General features: G+C 36.1%; 2 protein-coding genes across 3 annotated transcripts; one reads left to right on the forward strand and one right to left on the reverse strand.

Moving 5' to 3' along the window:
- On the reverse strand, positions 1–5,433 carry LOC104217742 (TOM1-like protein 6). Of its 2 annotated transcripts, none has more exons than XM_009768052.2 (9): positions 5,109–5,433; positions 3,944–4,022; positions 3,530–3,628; positions 3,087–3,200; positions 2,573–2,736; positions 2,377–2,458; positions 2,210–2,295; positions 1,782–2,063; positions 1–1,315 (listed from the first exon to the last, which is right to left on the reverse strand). In XM_009768052.2, the coding sequence occupies exons 1-9, from the start codon at positions 5,291–5,293 to the stop codon at positions 247–249; spliced, it is 2,160 nt and encodes a 719-aa protein (XP_009766354.1). In that variant the 5' UTR covers positions 5,294–5,433; the 3' UTR covers positions 1–246. The 2 variants fall into 2 exon arrangements, with proteins under 2 accessions (XP_009766354.1, XP_070006709.1); XM_070150608.1 differs by having other exon boundaries at positions 3,087–3,196; positions 3,526–3,628; positions 5,109–5,430.
- A 9,738-nt stretch (positions 5,434–15,171) lies between these two features.
- Positions 15,172–15,711, forward strand: LOC138873769 (uncharacterized). Its single transcript, XM_070152247.1, has one exon. It carries the CDS (start codon positions 15,172–15,174, stop codon positions 15,709–15,711), a length of 540 nt encoding a protein of 179 aa, XP_070008348.1.
- The last annotated feature ends 268 nt before the right edge of the window (positions 15,712–15,979 follow it).

Here is a 15,979-nt window from a genome sequence, read left to right on the forward strand (position 1 = left end):
TTGCACAAACAAATATCAAACCTCATCACCCTAAGGGGTTAAAATAACTGTGGCATAACATAAGCATCAAATATGTAAAATGCCAATGGCCAGAATCAAATCAATCTTATAAAACTATTCCATCTGCAAACTTCAAAAAACCCGAAAAAAAGTGAGGGGCGAGGGGGCGGGGGAGGGGGAGGGGGAAGGTCCACTCATGTACATCATATTGACAGCATGGTATAGAAGATGTGCCACAAATACTTGTCATTTTCGTCCGCCAACCATACTTTGGCTGTTAGTTCCTGATACACCTGAAGATGAGTTGTGTCTTTGATCCCCGTTACCAAAAACATTAAGATCTTCAAATAACCTATAAGATGGAATGAAGGGTTTTTGTCCAGCAGTAGAGGATGTCGTCTTGGGGCTAGGCCGAATCTGTGCATCCCCATTGATAGCTACACCATTGCTTCCCATAGTAGGAATTGAGTTAACATTCTGTACAGGTCTAGGACCTTGCAAAGGCATGGATGTGTTTTGTGGAGTTGAGTACATATAGGACGGTCTAGTTGAATGATTCAGATTGCTAAAATATCCGGGAGTTGATGCCCAAGGTGGAGGCGGATAAGCAGAGTACTGTGGGAATTGAGTCTGAGCACGTGGCGGTAATTGTTGAGGCTGAGGATGAAGTTCTAGCTGAGTTCTAGGTTGTTGGTTCAGTTCAGTTTGTAAAGGACATTGTGGAAGCTGTTGCGAGGTATGCTGAGATTGTAATGATGATTCTTGGGGATACTGTGGTTGAGGCCGAGGATGAGGTTGATGCAGAGGCTGGGCTTGAGGTTGGGCCTGGGCCTGGGTCTGGAACTGCGCTTGGGTTGGGGTTTGAAATTGGTGATGATATTGAGGTTGGGACTGAGGTTGGGACTGAGGTTGAAACTGAGGAGGAAACTGAGGTTGCGACTGAGATTGAGGTTGGGGTTGGGGCTGAGTCTGAGCCCAAGGAGCTACATAACTGTTAAAGCTCTGATCTTGATATCCAAGATAAGCTTGAGATGCATATGGATTCCCTTGCGTGGTTGAGGCAACAGGCTCCTGATGCGTGCTATGATTGGCTGAAGCAGAATTTTGTGGGGTCTCGGGATATATACTTGATGACAAGGTCAGGCTCAAGAGATCAATTATATCTTGTTCTTTCGTGGGCATAGCAGTTGGAGGCGGATCTCGAAGAATCAATGCATTGCTTGTGACAGGATCCAATGATTCTCCCGTAGAATTGCTATTATAGGCAGAGACCATACCTTCACTTGTTTGCGCTGCTGGACTTGTTTTTGAATGTCTGCATCAGCACAAGCGACAACTTCATTAGAGAAGACAGACCCAAAGCTGTAAATACATCATAAATCGCAGTTAGTACTTTTGACTTCCAATAACATTTAAGGGCAACATAGTGCACTAAGCTCCCGCTATGTGCGAGGTCCGGGAAGGACCGGACCACATTGGATCTTATGTATGCAGCCTTACCATGCATTTCTGCAAGAGGCTTGCCGTGATTAAATCCAAATAAAAGTCACTAGCCTTTATATTGAGAACTACCCACCCCCCTTCCTTTCTTCAACCATCTGAACCTTTTGGAAAACCAAAACGACAATTAAGAAGTACAATAACGGTCACAACTACATAAAAATTTCCTTCCTATGAAAGTAATAGCCTGAAAATCTTGATCTCTGCCATGCATCCACAGCTCTGCATAAGAGCAATGAGTTGTTTTATATTGGAAGTAAATGCAGGTTTTGTATATTTACCTTCGAGCTAACTGGGCAAAGTCATCTTCTTCATCTTCCTCTTCATCAATTTGACCTGCTGTTGGTGCAAGAACTGGTGCAGAAGGTTTTGCATCTGCTGCTGGAGTAGGTGGCTCAACTTCAGCAGGTTTGAGGCTTGGATCATGCATTTCTCTAGCTGAGATGTTGTTGTTTGGGACTTCAGTTGGAAGTGGAGAACCAGAAGCTATTGCGTCATGTTTAGCCAGCACCATTTGGAGGTTATCATTTAATTCAAGACCCTGAGCCAGAAGTTCTTCATCCCTAAACACAAACCAGAGCAACTTTTAAGAGGTGATGAAAATATGCTGATAAAGAAAGAAAAGAAATAGCAAATACCAGCCTAGTTAACATTTGCGTCAATATCTTTCTCATGAACACACCATAAGAAACAAAAGATGGAGAATTACCCGGTGGTGGTCAACATTTGCATCAACTTCTTCTGGTTAGAGCGACACTGGTAGACAAGATCAACTATAACTTCATCTTGTACAGCCTATACAAAACAAAGATAGAAAAGGATTAAAGAGGTTCCATTAATGAGGTGAATGAAGGAAGAGTGAGAGAAGTTACTTACCAAGCGATCGCCTGGAGTCACGGCTTGTAGCATATCAGCCAACAGATCAGCAACTTCCTTCATAGAATTTATGCTGGACAAGCTGCAAGGTAAAAAAGTTAGGACAAAGGATATGATAAAGTAAATCATAACAAACCAATTTATATAGTGCAACAACATCGGATCAATAGGCCTGACATGGCGTACGTCAACTTACCTTAAGTTTTCCATATCTGCTGCCATGGCCTCGTCAAGTCTTGTTGAGGAATTGCTTGGCATTCCATAACCAGGTTGAGGTTGTCTTGGTGCAGGATGAGTAACAGGTGGAGTAAAAATTGGAGCTGTATCAAATGAACGCTTGGGAAATTCAACGCCAGCACGCTGCAATGATCGTGACACAAAAATGGTTACTAGAAAAGGAACTTCTCCAATAAGTGTTTAAGCATGACATTCACTCGTTCGCCAAATTTTCCACCCCTCCCCATAGGAAAGAAAAACAAACGAAAGAACCTAAGGCAAAAACATCTCAACAATTCCATTAAAAATATCAAAACACAGAAATGAATTGCATAAATCCCTTTCTCAACTGATCATTGGAAAAAGAGATTATACATATCAAAAGTAATGTTTCAAGCCAACAAATCAATGTCATACGAGTATCTCAGTGGAATTACAAGCCTATAACTCATAAAAGAAGATTTTGAACTAAAACTTTATATCGAGTTACTAACCCTCAATTCTTCGTAAGCCCAATAGTACTGGGGATACTTTCCTCCAGGGCCACCAAATGCCTCTTGCCAAGAGTCCAGTAGTACTAGTACTTTATCTCTAACATGCATATCTGTCTGCAAAACCATCAAAAGAGTGGCAGGAAAAAAGTTTAAACGTAAGGGTCAAGTGGACACTCAAAACTGAGATCAAGTAATGCACAAATCGCAATGACCAAAAAGCTAATAATCTTCAATAATGGTCCCAAGCAGCATGAGAACACATTTCTAGCTTAAAAAGGTATTACATTGGTAATAATTCTAGTTCCGTTATAAAAATGTGATAACTAAAGTATAACAAGAAAGTATCCCATAATCCATATATTACTAAATCACATAAAAATTCAGCTTGAGACATTCTGTGCATCTAATCAGAAAGAACCTGAGTACTTTGGACAGAAACTTGCCTTCTTCTTTACAATTTTGACCATGTCTTGCAATATGCTTCTTTCAGCTATTTGAAAGTGCACATTATCGCCACAGTTCTTCACCATTGTCTCCAAAAGCTGTAGGGGAAGTACAAGAAAGGAATAGTCATTAAATTTAAGCGCAGCTAAACAGCCTTAAAAGAGATTGAATATAAATAGCAAGTAAAAGAAATAGCAAGTCTGGGTTTGCGTTTTTGCTCTTTTTCGAGGGTCTTGTAACTATCTTTAACCTTTAGGATAATCTTTATGCTAAAGGTTTTTCTACTTAATTTATAAAACTTGTTACCTTCTCAAAAAAAAAAAAATACTATTCTGTTGAGCTCTATTTATATTGCCCTAACATAATTTAATTGACTGTAAATTATATAAAGGGGGAGGTTCCAACAAACTTACCGTTAAAGAAAGTAGCTGAACTTTGGGGTTCTTGTGCTGCAACCTCTTCTTCACGGCTTTTACAACATCTTTTGCTAACCTGGTATAGTGTAGCGAGAGTTAAATCAGACCTTAATTTGTCCTTCACTAGCTATATGAATAGAGTTTACATCAACTTCAAGCAATGGAGAATATTGCACAGTAGCTGAAACAAGGATGATAATACGCCACATAATTGGGTTACGTATTTGTCAGTCCTTTAGTTCTGGTTAGAGACTTGTATACCTATGTGGGGGATAAGTTTGATGTTCAAAGAACTAATTATTGACGAAGCAATATATTTTAGTAGTAACAAAATGGGCATGAGTCGACCAGAATGGATACAGACGATTCATATAGACGATTCCAACTAGTTTAGGACTTTCTTAAAGACAGGATACAGACCATTCACCTTTCTTAGACAATAATTCAAGACTCCATAAAAATCTAAAAAAGAATAAGAAACAATTAAGAAAATGCTCCCCTTAAAAATTCTTGGGTACACACAGGTGAAGCTGGATAATTCAACAACTATCAGAACCTAAAAAGTATGGAAAAAAAAAAGTTTCTCTAACTATCAAAAGCTCAGACAGGGCAAATAAAAATACTGTATAAATTTACTAAAATAAAGTTCAGTTCTTAGCTGTATAAAGCCCAAACAAGACTTCAAATTCTCAGAAATCAGAATTACCCATCAATAGATATATACTAAAATGCAAACCCACATGAGAAAGGAAACAGCAAGATGATAAAAACCTTTTTTTCTCCGTTGACTTAAAAGAAACCAACACAAAATAGATATACAACCCACATAGAGTACTTCAAAACACACACACAAAATTAACCATCAAACAAATACAAAACCAAAATCCCACATGAAGGAAGCTTACGAGAAAAAATATTAAAAAAAATATATATATGAAAAAAGTCAAGTTTTTCACTCCCACCATCCAACAACAAAGAAAAAGCAAAAATTCACACAAAATTAACCATCAAACAGATACAGAAAGAAAAACCCACATGAATAAAATTACAAGAAACAAAATAAAAAAGCAAACCCCATATAAAAAAGTCAACTTTCTCCCTTCCCAGAAAAAGCAAAAAAATATACAAAAAAGGGTATGCAAAAAAAGAGAGGAAAAATTACCAATGGTTAGAATTGATGGTATCACAAATATCAATATTAATAGTCCAATCAGGACCAATCAAGAACTCGCTTGTTGCCTTTTCAACACGAACTGCTGCTGATGAAGATGAAGATGAAGAAGATGAAGATGAAGCTGCACCCAATGATGATATCATTCTTTTTTTCCTCCAATCAGGACTAAGCATTCTTGACAAACAAAAACAAAAAAAGAATTACAGAAAACTCTGAGGGTTCTTGAATTCTCTATATACCCATTTTTGAGAAAAACTCTTTTTCACTTTCCTCTTGGTTTTTTCTCTTTACGGGAATTTCGTCTTCTTTTCCTTCTTTCCTTTCCTTGTTGTTCTCAATTATATCACCTTCTTTGGTGTCTCTTCTTTTCTTGGAACGAGTCACGCGTGATCCTTTATGTGTGTTCTCCACTCGCGCTTTTTTTGGGTTTTTCCACTCAAACTAAACGGAATTCCAATCCCGTGAAGAATAAAGTCTTTCTTGTTATGATAAAATCAAAATACGGTGGATGTCTACTCTTACTCCATGATCTTTCTCTCAAATGGTTAATGACATATTCAATGACATATTTTCTATGTTCATGACATATTCAATGACATATTTTCTATGTTCATGACATATTCCATGACATATTTTCTTCACTTTTCATGCCTATATAAAGGCTTTGTAATAGATAAGAAAATACACACAATTGAAGAAGAAAATTTCTTCCTTTCTCTCTATCTCTTTCTTGTTCATATTTTACTAAATTGTCTTTATTTCTTGTTCATGTTTTACTAAATTGCTTTTATTTCATAACACATTATCAGCACGAGTCTCTAACTAATTGTATATATATATATCTACAAAAAAAATTCTACATCCGGAAAGATTACAATTAGAAGTCATACATATGATATCACATGGTTAATTGTAAAGAGAAACTACATATGAAGTAATGAAATGTAAGAAGGTATGATTATCTTATACTTGTCATTCCTTTAAAATCTCATATGCACACAATTTCGTACTACACCTGTATTGCATAAGCACATATTAATATTACATCTTTTATATCACATGAATGGAATAAAATTTTCGAAGTTCTATATGTGAAAATCATAGTAGCAGTTAATTGTTGATATGATGCATGTCATGGTAACCAAGGATATTTTATATAAATTGTCCTATGCATATTTATGTGTTAACTATCTTCAATCTGTCCTGCCGCTTTAAACATTTTCTTTTACTTGGATGAATATTTTTTTTCCTTTTGGATTTTTATACTTGCATATAGTACCAAAAAAAGGATAAAAAATAAAATAAAATTGATCATACTGATTAAAAGCATAAATCATCTTGAAGAAAACAAGAAATACTTCACATCTTTATCTAGGTTGATTAATTACTTCTTTGAAATTTGGAAAACAAATCAGCTATTGAGAAAGTATACTTCATAATTTATGGTCGTATCATTTGAAAGCAAACAATGATTAGTATGACTACTAGAAGAAGTATTTTTGAGTATCCATGACCTACTTGATGCTTGCTACTGACTTACCATTTTTAAGTATTTTATATGAATGATGCACAAGCTACAACTGGTAAGTTGTTACCTATAATGTCACTTTTCAGGTAATATAAATACTGAATTTATGTATTAGTATTATATGTGTGTTGTTACCTATATGGTGTACTTTTGATAAATTTATTCACTAATTGCTTGGTTGAATTGAGTGAAGGAAAGTTATGGCGTTAAATCAAATTCAATAGGTCGGATATACCCCGAAAATAACAATATTTTTGAGAGAGACTCAATAAATATTATGACAATGATTTTATGATCCTTTTAAACTCTAATAGAATTTAGAAGAAATATTCTGACTACAAACGGTTGTATTTCATATAGATGCTACAAATAATTAATAAAGCTTTACGCTGATTTGAGATTTGTACACTTATTTAAGAAAGCAAATTTGATTTGCTAAGTTGCAAATTAGTTGTGTATAACTTTTTTTGGCATGTGATTGAAATTAAGGCTTGAGAATGAATCTCAATATTGTTTAGCCTATTAATTGAGGATAAGACATCGGGATCAAGTCCTGATGCTCCATAATGATAAGAGTTGGGTTTGAGTCCCAATTTATTATGGCCTAACATGCCTTTATATTGGTAAGACATTGGGTTTGAGTCCCAATGTACCATATTGATGATATAATAATGACTAAAGAAAAATAATATATTTTTCATGAAAAGGCATAAAAATTGTCCCACTTGATTTGCTCCATTCTTAAAGTGAATGTGATAACAGTGCATAATAAGTTTCAATGAAGACAAGTAGTTGAACAATGAACGTGAGCGTTCCAAATATCAAAATAATAATAATCATCACTATGATTATAAAAGGAGAACAATAAAGGTTCTCAAAATAGTCCTTCAAAATGTGAAGGCAATGCTTACCATCAAATTGGTATGAAAATAATAAAGCACGTCACTGATTATGATTCATTCCTTGAAGAGAATGTGACTTGTGATAAGCATTAAGAATGCAAACCCATTCCTAAAGTTGAATGTGGCAATATGTGATAAAAGCAATGAATAAAGACATGCCATTCATATGAATACCACACAACTCACCTCTAAGGGAGGGTTGAGTAAAATAAAGAGAATAAATATTATTGTGTGGTTACATGAATATGTCATTGGTCGCGTACATGTGATATGCCAAATATTATTTTGTCATGCCTTATAAAAGTTATTAAAGGCAAAATTAAAGCAAGAAATGATTTTGCTTGTGATGATTTTGACCATGATAATTTATTATGATATAATTTTCTCCGTGAAGGAGACATTTACCATATGAATGGTATGATAAAAGCTCTTGTTGTACAAAAGTTGTTAAGAACTCCGGAAAAACTAATTTGTTATACCCAGATGAATAAATTTATTCATGACATTGATATTGTAAAGTCTCAAAAGAAACTTTTTGAGTTTCAAATATATAAGTCAAAGTGATTGGCATATTGAGACTATAATTGAAAGGAAGATTGAATATCTTCATATTTCTATAATCATACCGGGTAAATATGAAAGGCTACCCGATCTTCTTTCTATTTGTACTACACAAATATAAGCATGATGCTGGAATCATATGCCACAAGTAAACTAGAGGTTTACTAAAATAAATATTAATTGGCATGACCGGTTGACCATCTCGGTTCAATTATGATGCAAAAAAATTAATTATGAATTACATTGACATATATTGAAGAATAGAAGATTCTTCAAGAATTCTCTTGTGCTGATTATTCTCATGATATACCAGTTAAAGGTTGGGATTGAATCCTTTGATTTCTAGAAGGAATAAAAGGTGATATATATATGGGCCCAGTCGCCTGCCATGTGGACCGTTTACTATTATATGATTTTAATAGATGCATCTATTTTATGGTCACATGTGCATTTGTTATCAACTTGCAGTTTGATTTTTGCAAGATTGCTTGCTCAAATTATTAGAGCACAATTCCAGAATATAAATTATGATGATTTATCTTAATAATACTGGTTTAAATCCAAGTTGGTTTAGCAGAAATTGTATGCCTCCAATTATAGCTAAATCATTGGTTATGAGAACAAAACTCCCAAAAACGAAATTTGGTATGAGATTTATTATTTAATATACAGCAGCACTTGTACGCATCTAGCCAAGTTATAAAAATTTCTCCCTATCACAATCGGTTCAGGGTCAGGAACCAAATAATTTCTATATAGAAATATGGATGTGCTATATGATTTAATTATGCCACCAAAATGCACAAAGATGAGTTCCCAAAGATGGTTGGGAAATGTGTTGGTGATCCCAACATTAGGGGGAGAAAATGGGCAGCTGAGAAAGTGATACGTGAAATGAATTATTATGAATACATATAGATCCTCGTACAAGAAAATATAAACTTGAAGTTCAAGTGATAATTCATTTACAAATTATTGCCAGACGCATTTGCTGACCCAAAGCTAAATGTCATATTTCAGCTGCTAATGCTCCAAATAGAATAAAGTCCATGAGGGACAGAGTCTATGGCACGCATGAAGTGTAACAGACCAATCGGTTCCAAAGATAAAACTCCTTGAAGAAGGAGAGGGGCAAATATTCAAAATGGTCATAATAAGGAGGCAAGTGCCCTAGAAGAGCACCACGACATAACACTTCATAAGACCTCATGGGAGAGGCTCAGGTACCTGAAAATAATGAAATAAAGAGATCTCAATAAATTATGTCGTTATTGGGTAATAATGGAATCAACATAAAATGATTGTCGACAATATTGTTAATATAATGTAGCGCTCAATATGATTAATATTGACGAGGATCTTGAGATCAAATCTGTCATGAAATTTGGACGGATAAAAGATTGGCCAAATTAAAAAATACGCAATGAAATTGACTTCACTTGAAAAATGTGAAATTGGACGGATAGTCCAACACCTGAAAGTATAAAGTCAATTGAGGTATAAATGTGTTATTGTGCGAAAGGTTCAAGTCGATATACATAAAGACGACTTGTGGCACAAGAAAATTAGTAAATATCCTCACATTGAATATTTGGAGACATATTCTCTTATAGTGGATATAGTCACTTCAAGTTTTAATCTGGCAATATATGAAAAACTTGATATGTGTATAGTGGATATCATTGAAAGATTTAAATTGTCTTGGAGCATATTAAGGTTTCCAAGAAATTTATTAAATAAAGCTTCAAAAATCCTTATACGGATTGAAACAATCAGGGCCCATGTGGTATAATCGCCCGAGAGAGTACTTGTTAAAAGAAGGGTATAAGAATAATTCAATTTGTCCTTGTGTCCTTATAAAATGATATGAATTTGAATTTGTTATAATCGTCATGTATGTTGATGATTCAAATATCATTAGAACTCCCGGAGAGCTTCCTAAAGCAGTAGACTGTTTAAAGAAAGAATTTGAAATGAAAGATCTTGGAAAGACAAAATTTTGTCTTGGTCTACAAATTGAATATATGAAAGATAGAATTTTTGTCCTTCAATCAGCATACACTAAAAAGATTTTAAAGAGCTTCTATGTGGATAAAGCACATCCATTAAGTACCCCGATGGTTGTGAGATTACTCGATATAAATAAAGATCCACTCCGACCTCATGAAAATAATGAAGAGCTTCTTGGTCCTAAAGTACCATATCTTAATGCAATTGGTGCGCTAATATATCTTGCTAACACTACAAGGCATGCCATAACTTTTTCAGTTAATGTCTTAGCAAGATATAGCTCCGCTCAAGGAGAAATTAAAATCAAGCACATATTGCATTATCTAAGGGGGATTACCGATGTGGGCTTATTTTATGGCAATGATTGTAATACCGATCTTGTTGGTTATGTCGATGTGGGGTATTTATCTGACAAACACAAGGCTTGATCTCAAACATGTTATGTGTTTACATGTGTGACACTGTCATATCTTGGCGATCGACTAAGCAATCAATCGTGGATACTTCTTCTAGTCATGCTGAGATAATTACTATTTATGAAGCAAGTCGAGAATGTGTATGGTTGAGGTCTACTATACATCTTATTCGAGACAAATGTGGTTTGAAGTGTGATAAACTACCCACAGTTTTGTATGAAGAAAATACAACATGCATAGCCCAATTAAAGGGAGGATTCATAAAGGAGTTAGGACAAAGCACATTTCACCTAAATTATTGTTCACACATGATCTTCAAAAGAATGGTGATATTAATGTGCAACGGATCCGTTCAAGTGATAATATGGCTGATTTGTTCACCAAATATCTACCGGCGTCAACCTTCAAGAAACTAGTGTACAAGATTGGGATACGAAGGCTCAACGATGTGAACTGATGATCTCATCAGGGGGAGTTAATACGCATTGTACTGTTTTTCCCTTACAAGGTTTTGTCCCATTGGGTTTTCCTTGCAAGGTTTTTAACGAGGCAACCAAAAAGCGTATTTCTAAATATATGTACTCTTTTTCCTTCATTAGGATTTTTTTTCCATAGGGTTTTTTCCTAATAAGGTTTTAACGAGGCACATTAATTATGGACATCCAAGGGGGAGTGTTATGATAAAATCAAAATATGGTGGATGTCTACTCTTCCTCCATGATCTTTCTCTCAAATGGTTAATGACATATTCAATGACATATTTTCTATGTTCAATGACATATTCCATGACATATTTTCTTCACTTTTCATGCCTATATAAAGGCCTTTGTAATAGATAAGAAAATACACACAATTGAAGAAGAAAATTTCTTCCTTTCTCTCTATCTCTTTCTTGTTCATATTTTACTAAATTGTCTTTATTTCTTGTTCATGTTTTACTAAATTGCTTTTATTTCATAACATTTCTCATGTTTTAGGGTAATTCCTCATTTTATTCTTAGCAAATAGTCTTATATTTATTCTTTTCATAATACTAAAAATAAGTTACAACCAAGAGTATAACGGATATTAACTTTAAATTATAATAAAAAATAAATATATAAATTTGGATTTTATGTCTTAGGTATATTAATATGTTAAACTCATTCGATCAACACTTAGCAAATGATTCACTAATGACACAAATTAATAATCCTGAAATAAAGTGAAGGATGAAATTTAGAGGTTTCGTAAAGTAAAGAGTATGTTTTATTGAGTCGAGGCCTTTCGAAAACCGCCTCTTTTATCTTTACAAGATAAAGTAAGGTCTGCATATATATTAGGGGCAGAGTTATAGTGTCTAGATCGGATTCCGCCGAACCCAATAAATTTGGTTCGAATCCTTTATTTGTCTTAAATTTTTTATTAAACATATATAAATTTTTAAGTTAGAATCCAATATTAAAATAATTAGAACCTCGAACCCAAAAATTTAAAATTTTGGATCTGTCTCTAACTTTATACTATCCTCCCTATATTTTACTTGTGGGAATAACTGGGTGTGTTGTTATTGTAAAGTAAGGAGTATAATTGGATATTTTTTTCTTGTTTAGATCATGTCGAAGTTATACTTGTTAGACTGCAACTCCAATAGTAATATGTTTGGCTTTATATTTTTTCTATTTTGAAATGATAGAAGTTGTGATAGTGGGAGAAAAAACGTAAAATAAAGGAGGAATTTTGATATGATCACAAGTTGCAATCGTAACTCTACACTTTCGTGATAAGATAAATACACGTATTAGGCTTCAAGTCAGACCTATATATAGTCACAGATAAATACATACTACTATATGATATCTCCTTTATTTTTTCCTTTTGCGATAATGAGTAAGCTTTTTATTCTTTTTCCCTTTTTTGCAGGATAATGAGTAACTTTACTATTTTTGCTTTTCCACACACGATTATCTTCCCTTCAAGAATATTTTTCCAAAAGTTATCTTCACTTTACAACGTTCTTAGTGTTGTAGGGTAGTTCTTTGTAGGAGCAAAATGTTTCCACGTATGGGTTTGCATTATAAATTAATTTTCTTTCTTCTGTGTTGGATTGTAACTTAAAGACAAAACATAAATCTTTTTATTTTTTGGTTATACATTAATTGGGATATGCATCACGAATTGCTAATTGAAGGGGAAGCGCATTTTTCAAAATCTTTTTATAGGGTAAAATCGGTTTATATTAAATACTCGAATAATAGAACGATACATGAAATCGGAGACAGATGAAAAATAAGGCAAGTGGAAACCAAGACTGGGGAAAGCAGTTTCGGTTGGCACCAGGCAGACCCCGAAAAGAATATTGCTAATGAAGATAAACGAATATTTTCCACCCGGTGACATTCAACGAAGAATATTCCTCAGTATTAAATACACACTCCGTTACAGAGAATTTTGGCATTCGTAGCCTTTCATTACACATTCGTCAATCGGTCCTATAATTGTCATTTCAGAAGGGCTTGATCCTAGAACCTTGTTCCCTAGGTGTAGCTATAAATAGTGACTTCAATAGCTATTGTAATACACGAAAATTCTAACAAACTTATACTACACATTATTCTAAGCTCAATAATACTTTATTTTCTGTCTATTGATATTCTTATTGCTGTCTTCGGAAGCCTTGCTCCCGGAACCAAGCTGTTTGTTGTCTTATCTCGATTTCAACGCTAAGTCTTGCATTTTATTTAATTTATTTATTATTTTGGGATCAAATCGATTCGTTTGTCTATAAACTATGTTATAAATTCAACTGTACCGTTTTACGGATTAATATTTTGGTGCACACCGTGGGACTTAGACAGTTGCGTAATTGAGTTGATCCTTGCATCTATTACTAATCTGTTTGATTTTTTGTTTCTTAACAAAAATCATAAAAGATGGCAGATAACGATGTCAGCATCACACAAAATGTTGAGGCACAAGGAAATCCACCTCAATACGAAGATTCGATCAGTGACACCCGCAACGAGGGGGACGTAACCACACTGATCCATGGCGGGCAATATCCATGACATGTATGTGAGACGACTCCTGATGATGCCGAAGACGAGCACGTTGCGAAAATGGTAAGGATATTGAGAGAACAACAAAAGGCCATCATGGGCCATCTCTCACGGCAAGACCAGACCATGAAAGAATTGAGGCAAGCATTGTCGGGTGCTTCCAACAACGTGAATAGAAGAGGTACAGTTCCTCCCGATGCTTCCGCAAATCAAACAGCGCAAAAGATTGATAACTACACCCCAAGGGGTGAGGTCGGCTTCGACGAGGTCGGGGGGAACGATATCGGATATGGTAACAACAACGGGAACGGTCCCTTTGAAATCGAGCTCATGTGATTTATGATGGAAATTAATGCCCAAATGGACCAAATTTCGGGCGTACCGCTAGTGTTGAAAGGACCGGACTCAAACCCAACTGCCGTTCAAACCGATCACGGCACCAGAGTTAATCCCGAAGCGGTTCAAAATGCCAGACGTACCAAAATATGATGGGAATTCGGATCCTCATAAGCACATCACCACCTACATAATGGCAATGGAGGGAAACTACTTAGCTCCGCACGAGATTGAGTCACTCCTGCTGAAAAAGTTTGGGGAAACCCTCACGAAGGGGGCCCTAACATGGTATTCACTTTTACCCAAAAACTCAATAGATTCCTTTGAGTTGCTCATGAATTCTTTCATCAATGGCCATGCCGGGGCCAGGAAGGTATAGGCCCGAAAGGCCGACATATTCAGAATTGCGTAAGGAGAGTCCGAATTGCTGCGAGAGTTCGTGACAAGGTTTCAGAAGGAAAGGATGCTGCTACCAGCCGTGCCAGATGAATGGGCAGCTGAGGCATTTACTAAGGGGCTGAACCCGTGGAGCTCTGATGCTTCCCAGAAACTGAAAAAAAACCTGCTCGAGTTCCAGCCAACTACATGGGAAGATGTCCACACTCGCTATGAATCAAAGATAAGAATAGAACACGACCAGCTCGGTTGCCCAGCATCAACCAATGATCGGGATTGAGAAAAGAACAAGGAGAAGTCGAAGGATGATTTCGACACAAATCAGTGATCTTCTAAGGGACGATTTTTGCCCTACAAAAGGACCAAAGGACGTGGCAGAGGTTTTCGGTCGGCGGATAGGTTCGTTACTGACATGAAAACCGATAGTGGTTGAAATAACATATTATTGTAGGACAAAGAGATATCAGGCTCTCGAAATTCCACCTACCCAGACTGTCCGAGTATAATTTCAATATCAGCATGGTGGAGCTGGTATCGGTGATGAGAAACATTAAAAAAGCACGATTCCTGAGGATGATGAGATCCGATCCTAGTTAGAGGGATCCTAATCTATGGTATGAGTATCATGGGGCTAATGGCTACTAGACTGGGGACTGCCGACATCTGTGTGAGGAGGTGGTGACGTTGCTGAAAAATGACCATCTCAGAGAATTCTTAAGCGACCAAGCTAAAAATAACTACGACCGCAACCGAGATAACGTAGAACCCTCGAAGATATGAGAAGATACTCCTCGACTAACGATCAATATGATTTTTGGGGGACGAGATTAGTGGTGTAGCCTTTTCAGTAGCAAAAAAAAGACAATGGTATCAGTGACTCATAGCAAAAGACTTCGGGAAGTCGTCGAGGACAATATCACTTTCATAGTGGAGGACATCGATGGACTCCTACTACCGCACAATGATGCCCTGGTAATTTCTCTTAATGTTTTAGATTTTAAAATTAAACGTGTTTTGGTGGACGTAGGAAGTTCAGCCAATATCATTCAATGGAGAGTGCTGGAGAAAGCTAAGCTAATCGAAAACATCTTTTCGGCCACAAAGCTCCTCACTGGGTTCAACTTAGCTAGTGTGACAACCCGAGGGGAGATCTTTCTGTGCACAAACACCGAAGGGGTTATGAAGACTACCTTGTTTGAAGTAATAGACGGCAACATGGGATACAACATTATTCTGGGCAGACCATGGCTACACGAGATGAAGACTATGACATCAACATACCATCAACTCCTGAAATTCCCAACCCCGGAGGGAATTAAACAAAGAAGAGGAGATCAACCGGCAGCAAGGGAGATGAACGCGATCTCGGTTTCTAGCAGTAAAGATAAGGAACACACGGAATAGCAATTACAGGAACCGACACCCGCTCCCAAATCAAACGAAGTTGACAAAGGGGAGAAGCCGTCAGAATCCTATCAAGTATCAAGGTATTTTCAGGTACCGAAAGAAACAAACGCAACCAAATCCACAGTGGAAGAACTCGAACAAGTCGCATTGTTCGAGAAGTTCTTATAGAGGAAGTTCCACTTGGGGACAGGATTAAACCCCGAGCTCAGGCCAGGATTTATAGAATTTCTTAAAATTAATGTTGATTGTTTTGCATAGTCGCAGG

Source organism: Nicotiana sylvestris, chromosome 7, assembly GCF_000393655.2.
Source record: "Nicotiana sylvestris chromosome 7, ASM39365v2, whole genome shotgun sequence".
Taxonomy (NCBI): Eukaryota; Viridiplantae; Streptophyta; class Magnoliopsida; order Solanales; family Solanaceae; genus Nicotiana; species Nicotiana sylvestris.

Bases quoted from the DNA above. Each gene is read 5' to 3' on its own strand.
- LOC104217742 (XM_009768052.2), bottom strand. From the start codon at position 5,293: ATGCTTAGTCCTGATTGGAGGAAAAAAAGAATGATATCATCATTGGGT. The intron at 3,201-3,529 runs GCAAGTTTCTGT...ATGGTTTTGCAG, and splicing joins TCAAAATTGTAAAGAAGAAG to ACAGATATGCATGTTAGAGA. The intron at 2,459-2,572 runs GTAAGTTGACGT...TTTACCTTGCAG, and splicing joins GCAGATATGGAAAACTTAAG to CTTGTCCAGCATAAATTCTA.
- LOC138873769 (XM_070152247.1), top strand. From the start codon at position 15,172: ATGGTATCAGTGACTCATAGCAAAAGACTTCGGGAAGTCGTCGAGGAC.